The sequence below is a fragment of the Vombatus ursinus genome, unplaced genomic scaffold, assembly GCF_900497805.2.
Source record: "Vombatus ursinus unplaced genomic scaffold, bare-nosed wombat genome assembly UNPS02014818.1, whole genome shotgun sequence".
NCBI lineage: Eukaryota > Metazoa > Chordata > Mammalia > Diprotodontia > Vombatidae > Vombatus > Vombatus ursinus.
The window spans coordinates 7714190-7739852 of NW_020954596.1; the positions used below are offsets into that span (position 1 = coordinate 7714190).

The 25663-nt window shown below is 32.3% G+C and overlaps 1 protein-coding gene across 2 annotated transcripts in view; it reads left to right on the top strand.

Annotated features, from left to right (window-relative positions):
• NSD2 (nuclear receptor binding SET domain protein 2) overlaps positions 1 to 25663 on the top strand; it is a 78664-nt gene that overhangs the window by 16424 nt on the left and 36577 nt on the right. The window contains exons 5-11 of one of the 2 annotated variants that reach the window (XM_027836146.1): positions 4050 to 4194; positions 5272 to 5349; positions 7612 to 7730; positions 10172 to 10253; positions 11216 to 11340; positions 24219 to 24350; positions 24935 to 25058. In XM_027836146.1, the coding sequence (XP_027691947.1) occupies positions 4050 to 4194; positions 5272 to 5349; positions 7612 to 7730; positions 10172 to 10253; positions 11216 to 11340; positions 24219 to 24350; positions 24935 to 25058 (805 nt within the window). Of the gene's footprint in view, positions 1 to 4049; positions 4195 to 5271; positions 5350 to 7611; positions 7731 to 10171; positions 10254 to 11215; positions 11341 to 14625; positions 15678 to 24218; positions 24351 to 24934; positions 25059 to 25663 lie in introns of those variants that run through there. The other variant, XM_027836147.1, reaches the window with a different exon arrangement.

Sequence of the window (25663 nt, forward strand, 5' to 3'; positions counted from 1 at the left end):
ACACATTCGTGGCTATGCATGCAATAGAGAAAAAAAATGAGAGGTGCAATGTGGCAAGTTTATATCCACAAAAAGGAGGAAAGTATTTGTAAAAGTGCTTGTGAATTCACTCCATAAAGTACTAAAGTAACCTTTCAGGTGCATAAGGGAATTGAAAAAATGGAAAAGTGATTAAGTTTGTGGGTAAATGAGATGGTAGTCGTCCCAGTGAGCATTCTGACTTCCCTGTGCCTATGTCTCCAGACTTCTAAGTGGAACTACCTCTGGTGCTCTGACCTGGGGCCAGGGACTCACCCTGGAGGCAAGTGCTTTTCATCTGGGAACAAACAGTGCAACCACAGAGTCCAAAGGGAGATTAGAGATGACAAGTTGCCCGCTTCCATTTTTTACGTTGGAGTTCTTCTGACATCATGGTCCCTGCACCTCCCAGTATTGCCCAGTGTTGCCTTTCCACTCCCTTACATTGTTTCATGTTATCCCTGTGACAGTTGAGGATTGACTGTATATATAAAGCTATATGTGATTCCTTGGAAGATAAAACAGTAAGAACTTCATTCTTCCCCCTGGTTATTAATATTAAGCATTACTATTGTGGAGAGAATTGAGCATGAAGTCCACGTTGAAGAGATATTTCCTATAGTATTTGTGGATGACATTGTGTTGTTGGCATCGAGCCCTCAAACATTGCAGAACATTCTAATTGCAATCACTAAAAAGAGTTTGGGCTAACTATCTATTTAGGAAAATCCAAGTGGATGAAGTATATCTGTTGCCCAGATTATGTTACACACTTCGATGGATAGCCTGTAAAACTTAATCAGTCAGTTAATGTGTCTTAGACACTACAAGTAGACAAAGAGTTGGGTCCAGAATAGAAAAATAGGGGAGCAGACTGGATTGCTTTTGGGAAATATTAAAGTTCTTATAATGGTTTCAAAGAAACAAAGCCCCATGTTTATATACATTATATATATATATATATATATAATTTTTTTCCACGTGAAAATTTTTATATTTTATTTTTTAATTACATGTAAAAACAATTTTTAACTTTCTTTTTAAAAAAAAATTTCGAGTTCCAATTTTTCTCCTTCCTTTCCTCCTCTCTTCCCCTCCTTGAGAAGGCAAACAATTTGATATAGATTGTACACATGCGGTTATACAAAACATATTTCCATATTAGACGTGTTGAGAAAGAAAAAACAACCCCCCACCAAAATAACAAAAATAAAGTTTAAAAAAAAGTATGCTTCAATTTGCATTCAGATTCCATCAGTTTTTTCTCTGAAGGTGGATAACATTTTTTAATCATAAGTTCTTCAGAATTGTCTTGGATCATTGTATTGGTTAGAATAGCAGAGTCATTCATAGTTGGTCATCGTACAGTATTGCTGTTACTATGTACAATGCTCTCCTGATTATGTTCACTTCACTTCGTATTAGTCCATATAAGTTTTCCCAAGTTTTTCCGAAAGAGTCCTGCTTGTTGTTTCTTATAGCAGAGTAGTACAACTTGTTTAGCCATTCCCCAATTGATAGACATTCCTTCAATTTCTGATTCTTTGCCACCACAAAGAGAGCTGCTATAAATACTGTTGTACATATAGGTCCTCCCCCCCCCCCCTTTTTTTAAATCTCTTTGTGATACAGACCTAGTAGTGGTATTGCTGGATCAAAGGGTATACAGTTTGTAAGCCCTTTAGGCTTAGTTCCAAATTGTTCACCAGAAGGAAAATTCCATATTTTTAATACCAATTTTCTTTCAGTAATGGAAAAGTGCAAGGTGGGTGTGAACAGACTGCAACACATTGCAGAAAGAGACATTAGAAAGAAGAAAAGCATGTCATCAAAAAATATATGATTGAAAAAGAGAATGGGGCTGATTGGCAACTTTGTGAAGGATAACTTATGGACAACCTATCAAGGAGACTCCAAGAAGGTTTCCCAGCACATTGGGTCAGCCTCCAGAGGCAGATTTAAGGGAAGACGTAGATAAAAATTGAGTAAAATGAATTGTGATCTCTGTCATCAGAGGTACTACCCAAATTGATGATATCACAGATACATTAGAGTATTGGAAGAGAAAGTAGAGAAAGGTAACCACAACACACTGAACTAGAAGCAGGAAGATTTGTTTCTCAGCCTTACGTCTAGATTGTCTTTTTGCTACTTATTCAACAACCTTCCTTTCTTTGAGGTTCACTCTCTCCATCTTTAACATCCAGTTCATTATCTTGTCACCAATCATCTACTACACACTAAGCCATTTTTCTTTGCCCAAGAAGCTCAGTTCCCTACTCATGGGTGTTTCTTTAATTTAAGCCCTTATCACCTCTCACCTGTACTGTTAAAATGATTTTGTAATTTATTTCCCTGCCCCGCTTCTGACCCCTCTCCAAACCATCCTCCACATAATTGCCAAAGTGGTATTATTAAAACATAGACCTGGTCATGTCATCTCTTAATAATTTTTTTTCCAGTAGTTTCCCCTATGCCTCTAGGTTAAAACATAAACTCTATTTGGTAATTAAAGACCCATAATCTAATTCTTTTCCAGTTATATTACTCATATTCGATTTTTTTTTGGTGAGGCAATTAGGATTAAGTGACTTACTCAGTCACACAGCTAGTGAGTGTTTTGTGTCTGAGTGCAGATTTGAACTCAGGTCCTCCTGACTGCAGGGCCGGTGCTCTATCCACTGTGCCATCTAGCTGCTCTCCATATTCTCTTTTAGTCGAACTGGCCTGTTGCTCATACATGATATTCTCTCTCATGCTTTCATGTGTTTGCACAAATGACTCTCTATATCTAGAATATACTCCATCCTCACGTCTGCCTCATGGAAACTTCAGTGTCTTTCATAGTTTAGGTCCATGCCTTTTTGTGTTTCTCTCGTTTTTACTCCTCCCTTCTTGTAATTACTTGGTATATACTTTGTATTTACTTTTATATCTATTGTATCACCCAAATAGAAAGCAAGTTCCTTTGTTCAGGGAATGTTATTGTTTCTATCATTTTGTGTTACTTGCACCTGCTTCAGGTGTTTTGAATGTTACAGATGCTTAACAAATGTTTTGTTGAATTGAATTGTTGATTAGTAAAATCTTCACATATTGCTGAAAATTCCTTGCTACTAATCTTGTGGAAAATCTTCCTGAAGTGTAACTAGAAGTCTCGCACAGATAGATTTTAGCTGTCAACAATGTGATCAAAATCAAGTATATTAAATAGTGGCTATTTGGAGTATGTGCTTTGTAAAAATGTCTAGTTCCTAGCTATAAAAGATAAGAACCGTACTTAGGAAACAGTGCTGATACTGGTGAGAAGATAAAATTGAACTTTTCCCCCTCTCATTAAAGTAAAACAATCTGTATAAAAATTATTGAATGATGTTCCCCACCCCCACTCTCACCCCCTGTGAATCCAAAGGACCAGTAATGGAGCTTGTAACTCACTTCTGAACAGAGAAGTGATATACTCAAGAGACAGAATAAGACATACATTTTTAGGCATATGGCCTTTAAGAAAATTTGCTTTTCTTGATCATGATTATTGTTTAAAAGGGTTCTCCTTTTCTTTCCTTTTTTTTAACTTTTTTTTTTTTTGCTAGGCAGTGGGGTTAAGTGACTTGCCCAGGGTCACACAGCTAGTAAGTGTCAATGTTTGATCTGAGGTCAGATTTGAACTCAGTTCCTCCTGACTTCAGGGCTGGTGCCCTATCCACTGCGCCACCTAGCTGTCCCTCTTTCCTTTCCATTTTTAAATAGTGGAGGGAGGTGGAAAGGAGAGAAAAATTATATGTCGCATTTAAAAATATAAGTATAATTGGAATATATTGAACTTGTTCAGCCATTCCCCAATTTATGGGCATCCTCTCAATTTCTAATTCTTTGCTGCCACAAAAAGAACTGCTGTAAATATTTTTGTACGTGTGGGTCCTTTTCCCATTTGTGTGATCTCTTTGGAATAATAAATGTATTACTTTTAAGTAAAAGCAAAGTTTTAAAAAATAATACTCCTAATAATTATTTAATATTTGTGTTCACAGGTAGTTGCTGAACATCCAGATGCTTCATCTGAAGAGATTGAAGAATTGCTTGAGTCACAGTGGAATATTCTAAATGAAAAGCAGAAAGCTCGTTATAACACAAAATTTGCCATAGTGACCTCTCCCAAATCTGAAGAAGACTCTGGTAAACATAAAACTGTGCTAGTGTACTCTAATTAAAATTGATATGCATAGTGATGTCAAACTTTTGAGATCTGTAGGGAAAGCAGTGGTTCACTGTTTTCCAATTTTAATTTTTGATATTTGTGCCAGTAGCAAAAAATTGCAAGTGATTACAATAAAAAAGCACTCTCTGAAGTCTACATTTCTTGCTTATTGTTATGACAAGCTGTTACATGTACATACACCTTCTGATATTTTGAAATTACAGGTTTCTCATTATTCTTTTGCCTATAAGCAGCTGCACTGTAGTTTTTATTATCTACAGGGATGTGTGAGAAAGATTTGGAGAGGGAAGAGTTGAGATAATTAAGATGTTCTCTATGAGTGCAAATTCAGGGATCATTTGGTCTAAGAAAGGTTTATAAACAGTAGTAATACCCCTCTTTTGCAAGTAACTGGAGCTGTAATCCCAAGGAACATATTCCAAAACCGTTAAAAAATAACTTGTTTTACTGCTCCTTTATATATGACAGTATTAGCAATTATAAGATGATTCCTATAAGAAGAAAAAATTAATATTTATTGCTCTTTTGAGTAAGTTACTTGAGGAAAAAGTTATAAATAGCATATTAAGCTGGCCTGATCTTTAAAATCAAGTGATCTTTGACCCATTAGTTCTTTATAGCACTCTTAAGAAAGATTTTTTTTCAGTATTTGAAAAATTACTATGTGATACTTTGCTTTGGACAATGACAAGAATGAGTGAGTGTCTTGTCAGAGGTTTTTTTGTTGTTGTTGTTGTTTTTGTTTTCTGGGCAGTTGGGGTTAAGTGACTTGCCCAGGGTCACACAGCTAGTTAGTGACAAGGGTTTGGTCTGAGGCCAAATTTGAACTCAGGTCTTCCTGACTTCAGGGCTGGTGCTCTATCCGTTGCGCCACCGAGCTGCCCCCAGAGTTTTTTTAAATGTATAAGATGGTCAGATTTCTGATGATATGTGTGTGCAAAAATATTTTGTGGGGAAACTGTCAACATTTTAAAAATGAATGTCAAATATTTGGATATCAGTTTAAAAAACAAAAAAATTCTGTATCTCTCAAGGTTCGTCACTGAAGAATATTGGAGAGACCAAACGTAAAGTGTTTCAAGATTCACCTAAAAGGAGATCAAGATCCAGAAGTAATTGAAATTTTTATTGTGTACAATTAGCTCATCATTTTAAGTAGTGATTGAGTATATCTTTTATGTAATCATCCACGTACCATAACATCTTTATTTTTTTCTCAGATGCTCTTGTTTTGTTTTTAGAATTTTAATAGATCCAAGATTAAATTTCTATATACTGTAGAATTGAAATTGTTACTTTGGTCAATGTCTTTTGCAAGTAATGTGATTAGAATAACAAGGGGGCTTTAATAGTCAATAAATGGAGATAATTCACTCTTAGACTTCTTCGACCTAAGTTCAGAAAAGTGTCATGATTTAAAAGTGTGGCATGTTTGACTAAAACTAATAGAAGAAAAGATGATTCCCCCTCCCCCCAATTATCTTAACCCTGAAGAGTAAGTTGTAAATTTGAAATAACTAGCTTGATGATAACCAAAGATAAAAGTAATCCTTGCTTTTATCTTTCCTTTTTCAAAGAACATTTATCACAAATTTGCTGTTAAAATTTTTTTGTGCTTAGAAAGCTAATAGAATTTAAGTATTTGTGGGTAGTACTCTTCTGCAAGTGGTGTTTAGTCAAGGTATTTGTTTTCAGATATCTTTTAATCTTAATCTTAAAATTACTCTGGTGCTAATAAAGATGTGGAATGTTCATGGTATCTTACCTCGAGTATTAGTTTTTTAAAAGTATTCAGAGAATCTCTCTGAGCCACCTCTCTAACCTTTAAAAGCATTACAGTTACAGACATTTGAAAGAAAATGAATTACATAGTTTACTACCATCTAGAGCAAAGACTTTGTTGCTGGCAATTAATAATGGTTTAGTGATTGTTCTGAGGTAAACAGGTGCCTGATAGGCTGAGTGGTGGGCCTCTGTTTTAACTTAACTTTGTCAGCAAAAAAAAGTACATGAACAGAATTACTCTTAACAAGTGAGCAAGCTGGTATCTATATATTGTTTTGTGTGTTAGAGAATGTAAGTCAAACACAAGTTTGGCCATTTTTTTGTGTATTGTCTGTCATCTAGTCTATGGGTTTTCTGGAAGCAGTATATAGTCATTTAACCAGGCATACTTTACCTTTTAGCTAATGTGCCCATACTTGATGTGTGGACAGACTCTGCCTTTGTTGATCCATTTGCTATTGTACCCATAGAACATGCACTTAGTTTGGGGTCAATGCACAATAGCTATTACTGTCTTTTAGTTTGATAGGCAGATAGACCTATACACCTGGATCTGGAGAACATGTTTCTGTTCCTCTGGGATCTAATTCTATAGCTGTAGGCACCAGCTGTCTACAAAGAATTGGTGCATGGGCAGAGTCCCAACCTAGTGGTGATTTTGAATAAGCTTAGATTAGCACTCAGCTAATGCTTTTTTTCATGTTAGTGGATTTCTGTCATTGGAATCAGTGGGGGTAAGGTGTCTCCATATCTAAGTAGACCTCTCTCCCTATTTCTAAAAAATCTAAAGATTGGCTCGTGAAAGTATGAATTTTTTAAAAATTTCTTATCCGTTGTGTAACTTTCTGCTTCCATGAGGCAGTTGTGTAGATGAAAACATTTGCTCTATATTTAGGGCATATATAAATTTCCACATCAGGATAGTCCAATTGTTTGTCTAGTTGAATGTCTAATTCCTTTATGTGACTCTTAAATTGATGTCTTCAGTACATCGTGGGAGGACATAATTACACTTTAGACTAGAGGGAATGTTAGGAAGTCCTTAATCTACAAAAAAAGGGGGGAGGGGGAAACACTTGTTACTTTAAGTAGATAGTTGAAATGCAAAGAGAATTGTGAAGAATTTACATACATATATGTATATATGTGTGTGTGTCCATATATGTGTGTGTGTGTGTGTGTGTATATATATATATAAAGAGAAATACAGTCTTTACTTATTAAGGAACAAAGGATTTGTTTGGTTTTATTGGATCACATTAAAATTAGTATTGTATCAGAGGTTAAATACTATTATAACAAAAATGATTACTAAATAAATCTTCAGATAAAGAAAACACTTTTAAGCTCCAATAAATAACATAATGTGATCTTTGATATCTTACCAGAAAGTTCCTTGAAATTTTTGGTAAATGAATTTGACCAGTAACAGGTAGGGCCTAGAAATACTATTAGAATTAAAGAAACTTTTAAAAGCATCAAAGAACATTTAAGTTTTTAAAATTTGCTACCCTAGATAGGTTCACAATACTTTTAATTGGGCTTTAAGAGTATTTTTTCATGTAAGTTTCCCCATCCCCCATTCCAAGGTAACTTACATGGAAAAAAAAGAAACCATGCAAAGAGGACACAGCACCCTACAGAAGATTTTGAAGTTCAGGAACCAGCTAGGAAAAGACTCAGGATGGATAAACACAATAATCGGAAGGTAATTATATTACTGGATTCTTTGAGTTGTTTATAAAAATACCAGTCACATGACTATGGTTAAATTTGTTAGTGTTTCCATTTTTAGGACTTAATTCTGTGAAATTGGAATTTGTCAACATAATAAGCTAGTCAGAAGATATTTATTTAAATATTTAGCTTTGGGAAATAAATCTGATTAACCAAATGAAGATTTCTCTAGGAGTATATTAAATTCTCCTAAGTGGGATCTGAGAATCAGTCATTATTAATACTTTATAATTTTATAATACGTTGCTTTTGCTCTATACAAGGCAGCCCTTCACAGTTGGTTGAGATGGTTTTCCATTAAATGTAGAATAGAATTACATACAAGAAAACTAATGCTTTTTTGAAGCCTGAGTTCATTAAGACGAGGTAGAAAGGCAAATAGAGAGCCTGACTTTGAAGTCAGGAAAACCTGCTTTTAACAAATATTGGCTCTGTGATATTGAACTAGTCCCTTAACTTTCCAGTGCCCCAGGCAACTTTGTAATACTAGAGGTTGCGGGAAAATTGAAGTTCAGCATTGGTAGAAGTACCTTACTCATGGGTTTGAATCTCCTTCCTCAAAAATTAAGTTTCTTATTCTTTAATAGGTTTTCATAGATTTTTGAGAGGCAGTATAGTACAACAAATTTGGAGTTAGATCTTAGTTAAATCCCTAACTCTGTCATTTTGTGTCATTTTAAACAAATTATTTAACTTCTGTAGACCTTAATCTAGTTTTCCAATGCTATTATCTGTGACCTCCAATAGCATGGCAAATTGATAGTAAAATATACATTATCTCTAAGCACTTTGTACTGGTAAACACTTTCCCTCACTGTACAACACCTCAGAGGAAAAACAAAGAATTGCCTTCATTTATTCCAAGGATGAATTATCCATTAAAATAGGTGGATTATTTTTTGATAAACCTAGGATTTTACATATTTTATGTATATAGCAAATGTATATTAACCTCTTTAAGTCTTTGTTTCATGATATTCCTCAATTCTGTTTATTTTCCATGTATGTATATATGTTTATGTATAAATTGTTTTAATATGAAAATATTTTAAAAGAATAACTTTATTTCACATAAACATATGGGGTATAGCATTATACCTTAACTTATACTGAAATATATTTGGCTTTGGCTCTTAACAGAAGAGTTGACTATGTATTACTTTGCATGAAGTTCTGTTCCTTCCTGCAGATCTGAAGTAATTAGCTAGCTTTTTATTTGATTTTTCTTTATTTATTAGCAGAATATATATACCTATTCTGAAAAGTCCAAAGTTAAAACTAATCTTAACACAAGGAACAAGAAATCTTCCTTTTTTATTGCATAGCTTATTCTTATATTTTAGCCAATGTCTGTGCCTTTCTGGATGCTTTTGAGTTATTGATAAACTAGATGGTTAGAATGAACACCTCTTGGAAGCACATTAGCACTACTTGTTAGTGATAAAACTTTAGATGTTACTGAACACATACTTGTAGTCCTTTTCAATATTCTACCTCAAAATGAGACTTTCTAAATCTGTGTGTGTAAAGCATTCCTAAGAAATGTGTTATATTAAAATATTTCATTTAAAAATCAACATTTATGTAAAATATCAAGACAGTATTTCTCTTGTGGCATAATTCCTATTTTAAAATTTCAGAACATTTATATAAACTCATCTGAGAAGTTAAACATAGCCTCTCTTACTGTAGTTCAGTTATCAAGAATTTATCAGATGAAAATTGCTATTTTTAAGATAGTGCTTCAAACAATCTGAAGTGTAGTTGTACTTAACAGATTTGGAAAGATATATAAAAAAATGTTTGTGCTCCTCAGTCCACAGTGCTATTTGGCAAATGACGTAAACTACAAGTTAATCTGGAGCTTGATTTCAGTGAAAATGTTGGCACTAACTTGACAATTACCAGTGCAAAACAAGAGCTGTCTTAAGGCAGAATTCAAATTAGACAGCTCAGATTGTATAGAGAAATACTTTTCCAATTTGTTCCTTTCTGAATTTTTATATTGATATCTTAAATATTAACACAAATAGTTCATAGGAAGTTTATGTAAATCCAATAAATTCAGGTAACAAGCCACTATTGAAATTAAAATCCTTATTTTTAAGATTTAAATGTTGAGACTTTAATCCCTTTATTCCTTGTCAGATATTAAGACTTGTGTATACATGAAGGTATTGGTTGATAAATTAAGTTTTATTTACTTTGGGGGTATTAAATTGTCCCTTCTGGATTGTTTAAATCAAACTTAATTTTGTGGAAAAACCATAAGCAACGTTTTTGCACAGAACATGTTTGGAATTTCAGACAAAGAAATTTGTATTTTTCAGTAACTCTCCAGAAATAATTTCTACTTATATTCACTCTCAGTGGGAGTTTTTATTTTTATTTTATTTTTTCTTTTTGTAACAGAGGGAGACAAGCAATGACAAAACAGCCAAAACAAACTCTTCTAAGGTCACAGAAACCTCTTCCTCCCTAAAGAACCAGTCAGGTAATATGGTCAGAATGGTTTACATTCTAACATTTAAATAAACCATTTATATTTAATCAGTTTATTTTAAATACTCAGCTAAATTTTGGTGAAGCAGTTTCTAAAACCAATTCTTATTTTAGGGCCAATAATGGACTTTTTTGTTGTTAAATTATAGGGGCATGTTAGACTTTGAAAACAGCTACTTTTGTTTTTTCTCTTTTGAGGATTCCAATTGCTGCCTAAATATCTTAAGTATTTTCCAGTGACTTAATTTAATACTTGTTTAATGATTATGAACTTAGCAGATAAAAAGAAGAAATGTAGTTAATATTCAGGTATTTATGAAGTTGTTTAAATATATTCTATAGAGAAGCTGTCCAAGATGGAAAAAGTTCTTGGACAAATGTAATCACATTATTAGTCTAAAGTTCCTTGATGCTTTTAGTATGAAGACTTGCTCTTGGCAGATTTGTGTAACTTGTCAAAGGTTATCAATACAGCATGAAAAGTAGTGTTGTTTCTCAAAGGGAGCTTATTGAAGATTCTAGGATTGCTAAATTTCAGTATTAAAATGCTGAACAAAAGACAAACTCCATCTCCAATCCACCTCCCATCTCCAACATTTTATTTAAATATTTTTTAAATTAAAGTAAGACTAAGAGGGCAAACAAATTTATTGGAGATTGTATAATATTGGAATGTATTTAAGCAAAGCACTGCATAGAAATCCCTTAACTTTAGATGGTGAAAGACTTAAAAAACAGGGGGGCAGTCTATCTAATGGTATTTTTATTGAATCTTGTCCTTACTGTACTAAATTAACTTTAAAAACAAAATATGCTGAGTACTACACAGGAACTGAGAAGACTCATCTTTAGAATATCTTCAATTGTTAAGAAAGGGACTATTTTAAAGCAGAAACAGGATAGTCATCTTTGAATGTTCCTAACTTCACCTTGTAAACCGAAATTATTTTACAGCAACGAAAAATCTGTCTGATGCATGTAAACCACTGAAGAAGCGAAATCGGGCTTCAGCAGCAGAATCTTCAGCTCTTGCGTTTAGCAAAAGTTCATCTCCTTCAACTTCCTTAACTGAGAATGAGGTAAAAAAAAAAGTGGCATTTACATGAAAGCCATTTAGTTATCAAAAGTCTGTGATTTAAAAATCCATTTTTAAGGAAAAAACAATCAGACTCAGTTTTAAATTTAATGCTCCCTTTAACTCTGTATATGAGTTAAAGCTTTTTGTCTCTGTAGCTGTGTTGAATTACATGCATTGTGACAATACATTCACTGTAGTGAAGATCGAGTTGGGTACTTCAAGTATATATGCGTATCTATATATCAATGCAATTTAATTGTACTAAAAATATACATTTTAGAGATGTAATTTTCAGAAACAAAGTAAAATGTTAGTGGTGTGCATTTTCTCCTAAAACTTTATGTTTTTTATTCATCTTCATGTCATAATTTTTTATATGGAAGCAAGTCTGCTTTTTGTTTTATGTGACATAGAATGGTCTCTTGGTCTTGAGCACAAGCTCTGTACTCTCATAATAGTGATATATGTGGGTGTGTTTGTGTGTGTGTACATCCACACATATAGATAGATATAGATAAAATCAGGTTCTTTACATTTTGTTTTTTATTATTCCTATTTTCTATGCACAAATAGCAAATAATGTATCTTTTTCATACCATAATATGACAATTTTAAAGTTCCATATATTTAAATTTTAGTTTATTGTGAATATAACTAGATTATAATTCCTTGAACTATTAAAATATTTGGCAGAAGATAATAATGAGCACATGAGATTGAAATAGATACGTGTTTTCTCAGATAAGATATAGACAAAAAGCTTAAAGTCTTTGTTCTTGCCAGGAAAAAAACCGCACAAAATTCAGGAATGGCAGATGTTTCTTGCTTGAGAAAGAGAAAGGTTGAGTCAGTAGTTTGCTAAGTGATCTCTTATCTCTGTCTCTTTTTTTTTTCTCCAAATGTCTTCCATTTTTCACTGTAGTCCCAATTCTTTCATTGAGAATACCCTTCCATTTTTTTTTCTATGTGAAAAGCATTATGTTATAATATTTACTATTGGTTTTCTCATTAGCTCTAAATAGTTAACTAATTGTTAACTCAAAGTGTATTCTATGGGGGAGTGAGGGAAGGTAAAGAAAAAGAAACATTTCCATGTTTTCATAGTCCAACAATAAATGTTTAAATATAGACAGGTCTCATTGGGTGGTAGGGTGGGGTGGGGGGTGGTTAGATAGTGTGATGGCTATTGTTGAATGGGATATTTCAGTGTTTAATATAAATTAAAAGGAATTCTTGGAAATGAGAAATAAGAAACCTAGTTAAGTTCTCCCATATAGTGTATATAGTATTGACATTTGTGATGTTAGTAAAGAAAACATACTGGTTTTTCTGCTGTAGTTTCTAATGGAATTATGAAAATATAATTGAATTTAAAACTTAAACATTTAATGCCAAGGCCCTGTGCTAGGTACTGGTGATACAAAGACAAAAAATAAAAGTTTCTGCCCTCTAGGAGCTTATATTGTACTTCTTCTAAATATAGAAGATTCAGAAGCCAAGTCTAAGAGTATACTCTAAACATAGGATTTTAAAAGTACTTAACTAAAGATATAAATTTAAGTACTCTAAGAGAATTATGGTAGAAATTTTCCTCTGTATGGTGTCGAGTCCAGAAAACAATGTTAAAATGTAATCTTTCCTAGTTGCATTATGTTACTTAGTCTTTTTCCATATTTTTTTTTAGTTAGAGTTTAGACTTTAGACAAAGGGAATTACTGGGAAAAGTACTTCCAGTTTGCAACAGAATATTTAATAGTTGTACTTACTGTCACCACACTCCCTTCCTGTCCCTATCATTAGTTAATCAAGGGAAAGGGAAGCCGCTTTAATTAGACATAATTTACTTAATTAAACTGCATCTAATTTTTGGTCACTTTATACATTTGAATCTACTGTTCATGTCTTCCAGTAAAAACTGAGAGTTTGAAACTATAGAATAATCATCCTGGCCATTTATTCTTAAGAATGCTACAGACAAGATACATATATAATAGAAAGGTCAGGTCTTTTAATATACTATAAATACACTAATTTTTGGAGTACCACTACATCAGCATATGCTTCTAGGTAATACCTTGCTAATATTTTGAGATGTTTTTCACAGTAATCTTATTTTCCTGGATTAAATATTATGGAATTTTCTTTTAACTCATAAAGAACTCATATTTAGGAATAGAAAACAAACCACCAGATAGTCTTGATATTAAACTCCTAGTAGAAAAAATAGAAAAATAATTTACAGATAACTTTGAGGCTTATCCAAGTATCTTTGGGTGTATAGTCATCCTGTTCACTTGGCCTTTATATTGTCACTTTTGTGTGGGTTTTGGAAATTCATCATTAAAATACTTTTCTACTGAATTACATTGCTGTAATTAAATACTGTTTAAAACTTGAATGGAATAGAAGTCTTGTATACTATGTTTAATAATCTAGTATTGTCATAAAAGTATGATATTTGTGAAAAGCGTTAATTGTTGTGTGCTTAATATTCTGGCTTATGAGGCAGAAAGTAGTCTGCACCCGTCACCTTGAAAAAAAAAATGGGAGAAAAAGTAAGTGGGCCCACTTCTAGTCTCAAATGCATCCCTCTAAATAATGTTTTAGTTCAAAGAGGTTCCATATGTAGTTGTAGATTTTCTTTGAAACATTTCTTCCTTGTGTTTAAGGATGTCTGTGATATTGGCTATGTATTTTCATGTTCTATGGCTGAAAACAATGAGAAATAATAATGATAATAACTAACACTTATATAGTGCTTATTATTTGCTAAGGCACTATGGTAAGCACAGCTTAACTTTATTATCTCGTTTTATCCTCACAACAACCCTGGCAAGTAGGTGCTATTATTATCCCTATTTTACAGATGGGGAGACTGAGGTAAACAGAGTGACTTGCCCAGAGTCACACAACTAGTAAGTGTCTGAGGCTAAATTTGAACTCTCAGGTCTTCTTGACTCCAGGCCTAGTGCTCTATCCACTGAGCCATCTAGCTACCACAGTAGGAAATTTTGTTGAAGCAAATATTTGAAGATGTCACCAGGAATATATACTTTTTTACTTTTTAACATTAACAAAGAAAATAACAAGTGGTGAATATGCAAGCTCCATGTTTGCCTGGTTTTTATTTTTGCACAAATTACCACTTTAACAAAAAGAATGGTAAATTTCCACATCTGCATGACAAAGACCTATGAAGGAATGAATGTTATTTAAGTGTTTTCATAACATTAATACTTTTTCCCTTAGAGAAAATTCTTATTTTTTTCACCTTCACGGGTAACAGCTTTTATTGGAACCAACATCAGTCAAGTTGGACTTGAGCTCTGCTGCAATGTACTGCACATAAAATGATGTAATATTCCAAGATGTCTGCTGCAAGTTGTACTATCATCGTATACACTAAAAATGACATTTCTATCACAATCATTTTATGGAAGATGTATGATACTCTGTTTTTACTGGTATTAATAAACACACACAATGAAGAAAACAGATACACAAATTTTAACACCAAGGTAAGATGCCTAATCAAGGTCATTTAATCAACCACATTCATCTCATAATAAAAATGCATTCATTCCAATGATCAGCATAACATTCAAACTGATTGAAGTGGTACCATTAGGTTGTGAAACTGTCTAAATTGTAAATGTGGATGCAATTCCACATTAAAGACAGTTACTTTTATTAGAGGTAACTTCCCCTAGTTCTTAGAGATTTTTGTATTGGAAAAATATCCACATGTATATTCTGTTTTTCACCCCCTCTCTCCAACAGCATATATCAAAATGAGTAATTTTATTCAAGTGGTCAGTCTTTATACCAGTTTAACCAGTGAGATATAGTCAGTACTATAGACGTAAACTAGTGCTTCACATTTAATATGCAGGAAATACTTTGTTCCTAACCTTTTTACTGAACAATTTCAATAAAACACTAAATGCAGTATGTTTTGAGTTAGTCAAATGTTATAGAACATTTATTTTACCTTAGCCTGTTGATTTCATTTATAAAATTAGCCAGAAGATGCCATAATTACATTAGCTACATTGCCTGATACATTAATTGCTTATTTAAAATGATGCTATATTCCAATGTTTTAAATGTTGATCATTTGCTGTGATATTTCAGCATGTTTGCATGATGAGAAAAATTGCTTAGACCTTTCAACTGAGTATCATAAGATAAGACATGGTAACATGTTACATGCTGTTATTGTGCTTATATTATAAACCATAGTTTTATCAGAACAATATTAACTTTCCTAAAAACCTTTAACTGGTACATATGGAACATGTAGAATATGTTTTCCAAACCACTTTCCCTTTTTATTAAAAAATTTTAAAAAATCACTTTGGCATATAAATTACTCTATTTGAATCAGTTATGCTTGAGGATAAAAGGAAAACAAAATCTATTGAATAATGACAGTTTTTATTCATCTGTAATAAAACAAGTTTATGAGAAGTTGTAATGTTGAGCTAAATTAAAATCAATAGCATAAACATATCACACAAAAAATCTAAGGCATAACACCCTGACCTCCCACTGACATTCTAAAAAGCTCAGGAATAAATTCACAGCTCTGAGATAAATAACAAGAATCACTAATATGAGAAAGTTCCTTTTAATGTTGAAGACCATAGTAATAAAAGGTATCAGGAGGGAAACTAAGGATGTCATTTGAAATGACAATTATGAATTATATTCATAGAGGATGTACTAAGTAATGGTAGGGTCTTTCACCATCTATTTACTGCCTTCCACATGCAGAGTACTCGTAGCAATGAAGGCTATTAAAAAAAAAAACCAAAACAATGAAACTATAGTCCAGTTGAAACTATAGAACATGAAGAATTAACTGTACCAAACCTCATGAAGTGAAAGTTTCATGAACAGACTACATAACTATACATGGTGGGAGGGGGAACATCTGTGAGCAAAGTCATGAATAGTACAGTTTGGGAAATAACCAAGTTTTTGAAGAAGGTGAGTTTGTATTCATTGGGAAGGACCAGAGATATAAAGTAGTTTGTACTGCCAATTATTATTATTTTTTAAGATTAATTTTGCTATTCATCCAAAGTGATATGTCATCCTGGGGGGGGATGTGTTACTCTTCTATGCTAATTACTATTTGTAGAAATGGGATCCTTTTTGTGCTATGGATTCACCATGTAAAATCTATATCTGAAGTATCGACTCTACTTGATTTTCTTGGAAACATCTATCATAAAATGTTTGTCCTTTGAAGGGCTATAAATATATTAGACGAAGGTATGATAATACCTCACTCATTCAAGCCAACAAGTCAGAAGTGTTTTTTTAAAATCCAATTTATAAATTTTTTTAAAAGGAAATGTAATTTTATTACTTTGAATACACAGTAACCTACATACTTGAGTAATGTCAAGCAGAGCATCTGTCTGGCCTTCTTTTATGAATGGATGTTGTTTAGTATATGAGTTTTCTCTAGTAGCCCTTATGTGCTTTAAAATTTTGTTTCAAAGTTTTGCTTACTAGCAAATAGAAACAACATTTTTATGTATTTTATACATGCTAGGCACTGGAGGAAATTCAGAGTTTAGATAAAACAGTACTTGTTGTTTTAGAGCTTACAATTTGATTAAGAATAAGACACAAACCCTGATAACTAATACATTGATAAATATTTTAGAGAGTTGTTAAGCAAAGTTAATTGTTTAGCTCTTGAGTTCCTAGGGAGCTCTGGGCAGGTCTCATGAAGGAATTCAGCTTTCTTCATAGATATTACATGTTACATTTCAACCCTGTCCAGATGTATTATGATTCTTAATTAGTGGTATAAGTATACCCTATATAATGTTTCCTAACCAATGTGTTTTTACATAATACATTATGATTAAATCTCATCCTAACATTACGAAACTGTGCTATAACCCTGTTTGACCGATCATCCATTCATTCCTATGGAACTATTTAACCTCTAGAATATTGTTCTGCTGAAAGTTTTTAAATGGAATCAGTTAACATTATGGTATACAATTAACAGATTTTATTCTATTCATCTATTTTTCTTATTAGTCTATATCCTAAGAAAGAATCTGGCTAGTTTACATTATATCTAATTTAAAGAAAATATACTAAAAAACCAGGAACTTTTTTTTAAGTCAATAAAAATAAACAAAGGACACATCCACAAAGTGTAATGTGTAATATTGGCAAGAGACATGCATTATAATAATTACTCTGCCCTTGCCACATGACTTCTGACAAGTTGAGTCTGTTCCTCATTTCTGATATATCTTCGACTTCTAATCTATTACTCTTATGTGTTGAAATTTAATTTCATGAAAAAAAAAAATGAGTCCTTAATGTTGTTTTTTTTTTTTCAGGGAATTAGAGAAACACAATCCCTTCATGGATATAGTAATAGTGTACTGCAGCTTTCTTTTATAAGTTAATATTTTGAGATAGCAGGGAGACTTTAACAACTAACTCAGCTAAAGGGTTACAGACAAAGAAGCCTCAGTTACTTAGGAAATTTGACTCAAATTATTTGTTGTACCATTGCTGCAAACATATTGATAATATTGTTAGTAAAAGTTACTACTGAAATGATGGTAGTATTATGGCTAAAACAACAACTTGAAAAAACTTTTTAAAAAGTGTGGCTAATTCCACCTAAATCCTCTTCTAAAACCAATAAAATGATTGACCTAAAATCATCCTTGAAAAGTTACTCTTAAATGTAAGGATTCTTGCATCCTCACCTAATTACCCAGGACTTTCAACCATATATCAAACAATCACATCTAAAGCTGGAAGAGACCTACAAAGCCTTTCTAGTCCAACCCCCTCATGATACTTGATGAGGAAACTAAGGCCCATGGAGGTTGTGACTTGCCCATACAGATCATGTGCATCAGATGTGGGATTCAAACCCAAGTATTCTGACTTCAGGGCCTCTAAGTCCTTATATATGACACTGACTACTTCACTTAGTTTTAGGTGCCAAAATTAGGCAAAATGCTTGAATGTCAAATAGTAAATTACCAAACTGATAATAGCAATTTACTACTAAAATGATAGTATCGGGGCAAAAGCAACAACTTGGGAAATCTAATTATTCTTTTAAAAAAATTTTACAAATGTCACAGAAGTCCTACTCTAAAAGGTGATTGTGTGGCCACATGTTCTGGTCCCCATGTCCTTTTTGCTGTAGTCTTGTAAATGGTAGTTTCATTTCTTCCCTCAAAGTCAATATAAGAAAAACCTTTTAAAGACTTTACTGTGAAAGATCAATTTGGGGGAGCATTTTCTTTAAAAATGTAAGGCAGTTTTTCAGTAATTTTGTATTTTTTTTTTGTATTGTAGATTGGGCACCTCAAAAGAAACTTTGAAATGATTTTTTTTTTTTTTACATTAGAAAGGTCTCCATAGATGTCTTCCTTTCTGCGTACCAATGGTAGATAGAAAAGTTTCTAGTGCCTTTTTTTTACTTAGTTACATGCATGTTGCATTTATTTTGTTACATATATTTAGCCTTTTCTAATTCTAAATTAACATTTGAGTTGACTTAAAGGTTATTTCAGAAAATCCTGTAAGAGTTGATATAGAGTTTACATTTGTATAGTGTTTAAAGGGTTACAAAGTGAAATAGCATTTTTGATTCTCCTTAATAGCTATACTTTTTACCCTCCAGATTTCGATTCCAACTAAATCATTATTGGAAATGTTCAGGAGTAGTGTGCAGAGAGCAGTGAATGAAAAAATGCTGTATAAATCATTCTCTAATGAAAGAACATGCCTGCTTTTTAGAAAATTGATAGAATAAGTAGAGCAGTACAAAAAAAAAATTATTGCAGATCTAATTAGTGGGTTAATACTTCTGTCCATCTGCATTTAATTAGAGAGCCAGAGGAAAAAGCTAGAGTTCTTTCTCCTGTGAATTTTACTTTTCTCAAGATAGTTGAACAACCTTGATACTTTAGAGTTATTATTTCATAAGTGTGGATATTCTTTCTATTCATTCAGATTGCAGCCCCTCCATCCCTCAGCCTCTTGAAATACTTACATTTCATAGTTTTCTGTGTGATTGTCTAAGAAATTTACTAACAACACTTATGATATTGGGGGTCTGAATATTCTCAAGATACAGTTTCCACCAAAAAAGCTATTTTTTCTATCCCATTCTTTTTTTTCCCCTCCTCTCAAAGAAAAAAATTAGTGCATTTTCTTTTGGAACCTTTGATTATTGTATTACTCCACTTGATCTAATCTAATAAATAACTGTAATTCCTACTTGTCCAGGATAAAAGATTTATTTTTAGTAAATGGATTAGATGTCCATTCTTTTTGTTTCACTATATTATGTTTCTTTGATGTGATAGGGAAAGGAGGGCCTGATGTGTTTTGGTTTAGGGTTTTGTATATCCATTTAAAGTTGCACCTGGTAATTCTTTTTAAAAGCTGTTCTACAGTCTCACTAATGAAGCTTTTTGTTTGTTAGCTTTTCCCAGGGTTGAGTTTGAGAGCTTCCTCTGTAGTTACTACCATATATTTCTATTTATACACTTGTGTGTTTATAGATACATATGTGTCTGTATAGACACACATGCTAACACACACATATATAGACATGTATACATATATCTTCAATGGTCAGATTTAAAATTTAATCTGTTTTCTTTTCTCTTCATTTTTACATTTATTAAATGACTTAGTAAACTTTTGAAGAAAAGTTAGGTAGGCTGTATCTTGAAATACAATTACGAATCTGTCATGTAGTACTTTTTGAAATGATTTTTTTTGTTTTTTTTTACATTAGTGAAGTTAGTAACCATTTTTGGAGAGTTTCATGTAGGAAATTCTGAATTTCTTTTTACATTTAAGCATAATACAGAATGTGGTTTGTGTTAGTAGCTAGATAAGCATGTCTTTTTCTGAGTCTTAAAAGTGTGGCTAGTGACTAGTGAAAAGTATTTCTCACTTATTTTTTGAGTTTTTAGTTTTTTAAAAGATAGTGAAACACAAATACAGTATTTTTATTGGAGATTTTCATTTGTCCAAGTTATTCAAATGTTACTTGTAATTTTATTGCTTGTGAAAAGAATCAAGAGGTAGCTGGTTCATTGTGTATTGCCCTGACATTGTTAGTACAGTGGTATGAATATAGCCTATATTTTTCCACCAGATCTGGCTTGTATAATACCAGAGTGCCACCTATAAATCAGGGTTTTGGTTTTTGGTTTTTGATTTTTTTTCCCCTTCAGGGAGATTTCATTTTGGAGTACATTTGGACCAGTAAAATCTTATCTAAGTGTTGTTTTAGACATTAGGTAGAGAAGCAGTGTGTTGTAATGGATAGTGAGTTAGCCTCAGGGCCCAGAAAACCTGGGTTCAAGTCTCACCTCTGACACATATTGGCTGTGTGACTCCAGGCAAGTCATTTAACTACTCAATGCTCTAGGGTCTAGGTGAGAAAGTGCCAATCTGGATTGATAGAAGAAACAGTTCCTCACTGGTAACTCCTAATACCAATTAAACTACAGGTGCAATACCTATTCTTAACCCTGTCCCTTTTGATATATTTTGAAATGTGATCAGTGACTCTAAAATCATTTGCCAGTTCTAATAACCTGCTTTATTAAAAAATATTGAATCTGCCAGAGACTGTTATATTCAATATAAAGTTAGTGTGAATCACTTAGCTGAACCTAATAAGCATCTTAAAATTATTAAACTTTATAAACTTAATCTTCCCAGCTTCCACTGTAAAATCATAATTTAGCCAGAGATTCAAGAAATTTAATTTGTTGATGTGTTCATTGTTTGCAAATCATATAGTAATTGTGATTCTAAAAATTATTTAGTCCTCACCTTGTAAAGAGATTTTGTCAAAAATTTAAATGGCTCTTAATTCTTTAAGAACTTAGATAAAATGTTTTTGCATTAATACCAAACTATTATTGGCAAAATTATTCCTGTCTTCAGTGGCTTTATTGCTTCTGGATAACTATTTAAATGTTAATTATATTCTTCATCAGATTGGTCAGGTTATTTTAGAACATTCTGAAGGGTATATTAAAAAAAAAACACTTCTCTTCCCACCCCAAAAAGGTTTTTAAAATTTTTTTAAATTAATTTGACTGGTTGACATATCATTAGAGAATTTATTGGAAAAAGTATTTCCTGTTTGAAGAAACTTGCTAAAAATTAAGTTTTAAAAATGGAAAGAACTACAAAATCTAAATACTTAAAATAACTGATAAATATGAAAAGCAACTAGAATAGTCTTTAAAATAGTCTTGTGTCCATTCAACTACTACATTTTTCTTTTTCCAAATGCATCATATTGGATATGGAATAGTTCATATATATCGTATACTGGGATTTTGGGACTGTGTTCATAGGATCCATAAAGGTGAATTTATCGTTTTCACAATTGCATCTCTGAGTAAGTAATGTTATATGATAAAGTAGAAGTGAAGTCTGACTCTTTAGTAAAGAAACGATATCCTGTTATTTATCTGTATACATTTGCTACTACATTTGCTGGTGGTTTGCTAAATAGTCATTGGAATACAGCTCCCATAAAAATGAGTGGAAAAAGAGGGTGAAACATGGTACAAGTCAGAAAATCTTGGAATTGTACTTTTACTGATTGTAACTTTGTAAGGTTTCATTTTTTATATATTATCTTGTATGTATATCCCCTTCCAAATATTAGAAAATTAACTTAATATTTTGTCTCTTAAAATTTATACATGCATTAAAAAAAGTGTATTCACTGTTCTTCCTTAAACACACTTTGTTAATTTTAGGAAATATCTTCTCCAAGTGGAAACATGCTAACTTTTTCTGTAAATTTTAAATAAAAGGTGCTGCTTCTTCCTCTGTACCAGGACTGATGTGTGTTTTCTGTCTCTATCCCCACCCATTTTTTTTCTGCTTCTAAATTTGTTTGAAACTAGTATCAACATGGTTTTGTGGATAAAGCACTGCCAGCTGGTTTGAGTTGAGATTTGGGTTAAAGTCCCTTACTATTCCTTATTGTGTTTCAATTTCTGTCTCTAAGATGATTTGTAAAGTGCTTTGAAGGCCTTTCCCCCCCCCCAAAAGCTACCTATAATGTATAAAGTGATAATAGCACATAATTCTGTTTGTCTTTTGAGAGGCAACCCCAGTAAGAAAGGATTATTAGTTTGTACCAACATGAACAGAACACCTTGTGTCCCTGTATGTAGGTATGCTATTAACTTGATTTGGAACTTTATTAATAATATAAATTTGGGACTTAAACTCAAAGTATTTTTTAATTGCTGGTTTTTCTGTATCTGCAGAATACCAAAGGAATACTAATGGAATAATAGGGAAAAGCTTATTGGTGTAAAATATTGAACAAAAGCACATTTTTTGTTAGAACTACAGCTTAGATAGAGCAAAACATTTAAATATGTCAAAAATCAAAATCATATTAATTTATTTTAAAATTTGGAGTTAGACTTCTTGTTAATTTATTTTTTAGTCCATTTTTCTAGAAAATAGTAAAATCAAGATAAAAAAGTTAGTAGAAAATTTCTTTTAGTACTGATTTAAAATCAGGAAAACACTTAGTGATATCCTTAGAGTTTGTTCCCACATGTCCTATTAAATAATGTAAATTACATAAACATACAAGTTAAATGATTTGCTTGAAGTCAATCATAGATGCATAAACCTACATAACTGACCAAATTAGCTGGTATTCTTGCAGTGATGCAGACCCATCACTTAATTCTAAATTATAGTTTTCTGTATTCTATTTCTTAGGTCCACTACTTTACACAATAATAAATGAATATTATGATTTAGACTCATGTAAAAGCTTCCACATATGGTGTCTAAAGTTTTTACAAAGATCACAAGTCTTTAACAGAAAAGCTAAATGGCAAATGGTTTCCCTGTTTTCAATTAAGCATGTATGAATTTAATTGAAAGTGTGACTTCTGAAAAGATTCAGTGGTGGGTGGGGAAGTATTAGCCTAAAGCTAGATTATGTTTGATAATAAGAGGGTGGCAGGTATAGTATGGCTAAACAGAGCTTCCTAGATTAGTCATATCATTTGGCCAAGAGTTTGAATTTCTTCCTCCCAAACTTTTCTTTCTTTTTTTTTTTTTAAACCAGAACTGTTAAGTAAAATGGACAGATTTGACTTCACCTTCTCTTCACCTTCTCTCCCTTCAGCTACCCACCCTCTGGGGGAGGTACTAATGAGCTGTGAAATGTCCCAAAGACAAGCATTGGGGAGAAGAAGAGAAACAGAGGACATGGATAATCCACAAACTTGATAATAAGTCTCAAAACTAAGTTTAGTGAATACTTTTAAGAAATATTAGAAAAGGAGTATATCCCATTTTGAATATTTTTCTGAACCCCTTTAAAGCTGAGTTATGGCACTGAAATAAAACAAATAGGAATACCTTTGTGGGGCTTGAACTTGTGTTCCAAATTTTATTTATTTAAGAAAAAAAACATATTTGATGTTAACATCTTTTACTGTACACATTTGATTTTGTTTGGGACTGAAGTGGTTTAGTGGGGAAAGTCAAAGCCCCAAATTTTTAAAACATGTTATAGTTTTCAAATATCACTAATATTTTTGTTATTAAGTATAGTTAGTTAAATATAAGGTTATTTAAGAATGTTACTAAATCTTAGGCATAATACAACTTCTATACATGTATGTATAAAAGTTGTCATATTTAAATTCAGTAATAAAGGGAAATGTTTATAAGGTATTGTTTGTATATTAAATCATTTAACAATAACTAGTGCCTTTTTTAAAGCAGAATATGACCCCTTATTTCTTCGCCTGGCTATAGTGAAATATAATTCATACGCTTCATCTTCAGATCTCAGATGGTCAAGGAGATGAACCTTCAGAGTCCCCATATGAAAGCGCAGATGAGACTCAAACTGAAATTTCTATATCTTCTAAAAAGTCTGAGCGAGGAACCACAGCTAAAAAGGAATATGTTTGTCAGGTAAGCTGAAAGCTTTCATTCATCACTTAGTAAATGTTCAGTGATAATGGGCTTTTGGCTGAGCTTAAGCCCTGTTTTGCCTTTTGTGAACCCTTGTATTTTGGATTATTATCAAAGATATAATCTACTGTAAAACAGGCAATTAAGTTGCCCTAACTAGTTGTGATCATTGATTTGTGCTTGAATCATGCTGAGTGGAAACTCTGTGAGAGATGAAAAAGTAATAACAATTATAACACAACTAGTGTTTTGGTCAGAAGTAACCTTTACCCATAGAAATGTCTTATGAATTAAACATCAGTGGCTTTAAGCCATAAATTTATGATGCGACATTTTCTATGAATATTTTCTTCATATGTCTGACTTGACATTCCTTAATAAAGCCTATATAATTTTAGTTAAATTTGCAATTGGCTAGTCAGTGGCAGTGTTTGTAATTGACTGATTTATGAATATTTTGTAATCTGTAGTATTTTACAAGTGTACTTTTCCCCCTAAGTAGCAAAGTGGGGTTAGGAAGAGAAAAATGGGGAGAGGGGAGAAATCTTTGTGTGTATTCAACATTCCTGCTTTCTGTTTAAAAGCTTTGCGAGAAATCTGGCAATCTCCTGCTTTGTGAAGGACCCTGTTATGGAGCTTTTCATTTATCCTGCCTTGGGCTTTCTAGAAGACCAGAAGGAAAATTCATTTGCAGTGAATGTACTTCAGGTAAGTTTTTTGTTCAGAGCTTTAAAAAAAAGCTTTTATCTTTAAAAAGAGAAATTGACAGAATTTCTTTGGTGATAGTATTATATATACTATTATATATGTTATATATTGTATATGTGTATGTATTTATGTGTTTGAACTATTTCTGAAATTGTTATACCTAAGAAATTAATAGAAACAGATTGTAATGTCCTTTACCCTCGAAGTTAGTGCTACCTGTTCCTTTTCTTCAATCCCAAAAACTCACCGTTTATCAAAATAATCTAATCCCTGATAACTTCATAGAATTTTCACCTTATTGCAAGTTGAGTGATTGCTGTGTGTGCTCTTTTCATCTCTGGATTATAATATTGAGCGATAAATAATCCTACATTTAAAAAATGGTTTCTTTAAAAAAGATGTTTGTTTGACATGATTTTTTTTAATTGTTGAAGTAAAATTGACTCATATATACTTTTAACTTCAGCATCTTGAACTTTTTGCAGAGTAACTTTCACTCAGTTGTCTGTTTAAAAACTAGAATGCTACAAAGTATGGTTCCTTGGCTTACACCACATTGGAGAACTTTTAACCACTTAAAATTAGAGCCAAAATTTTGTACAAAT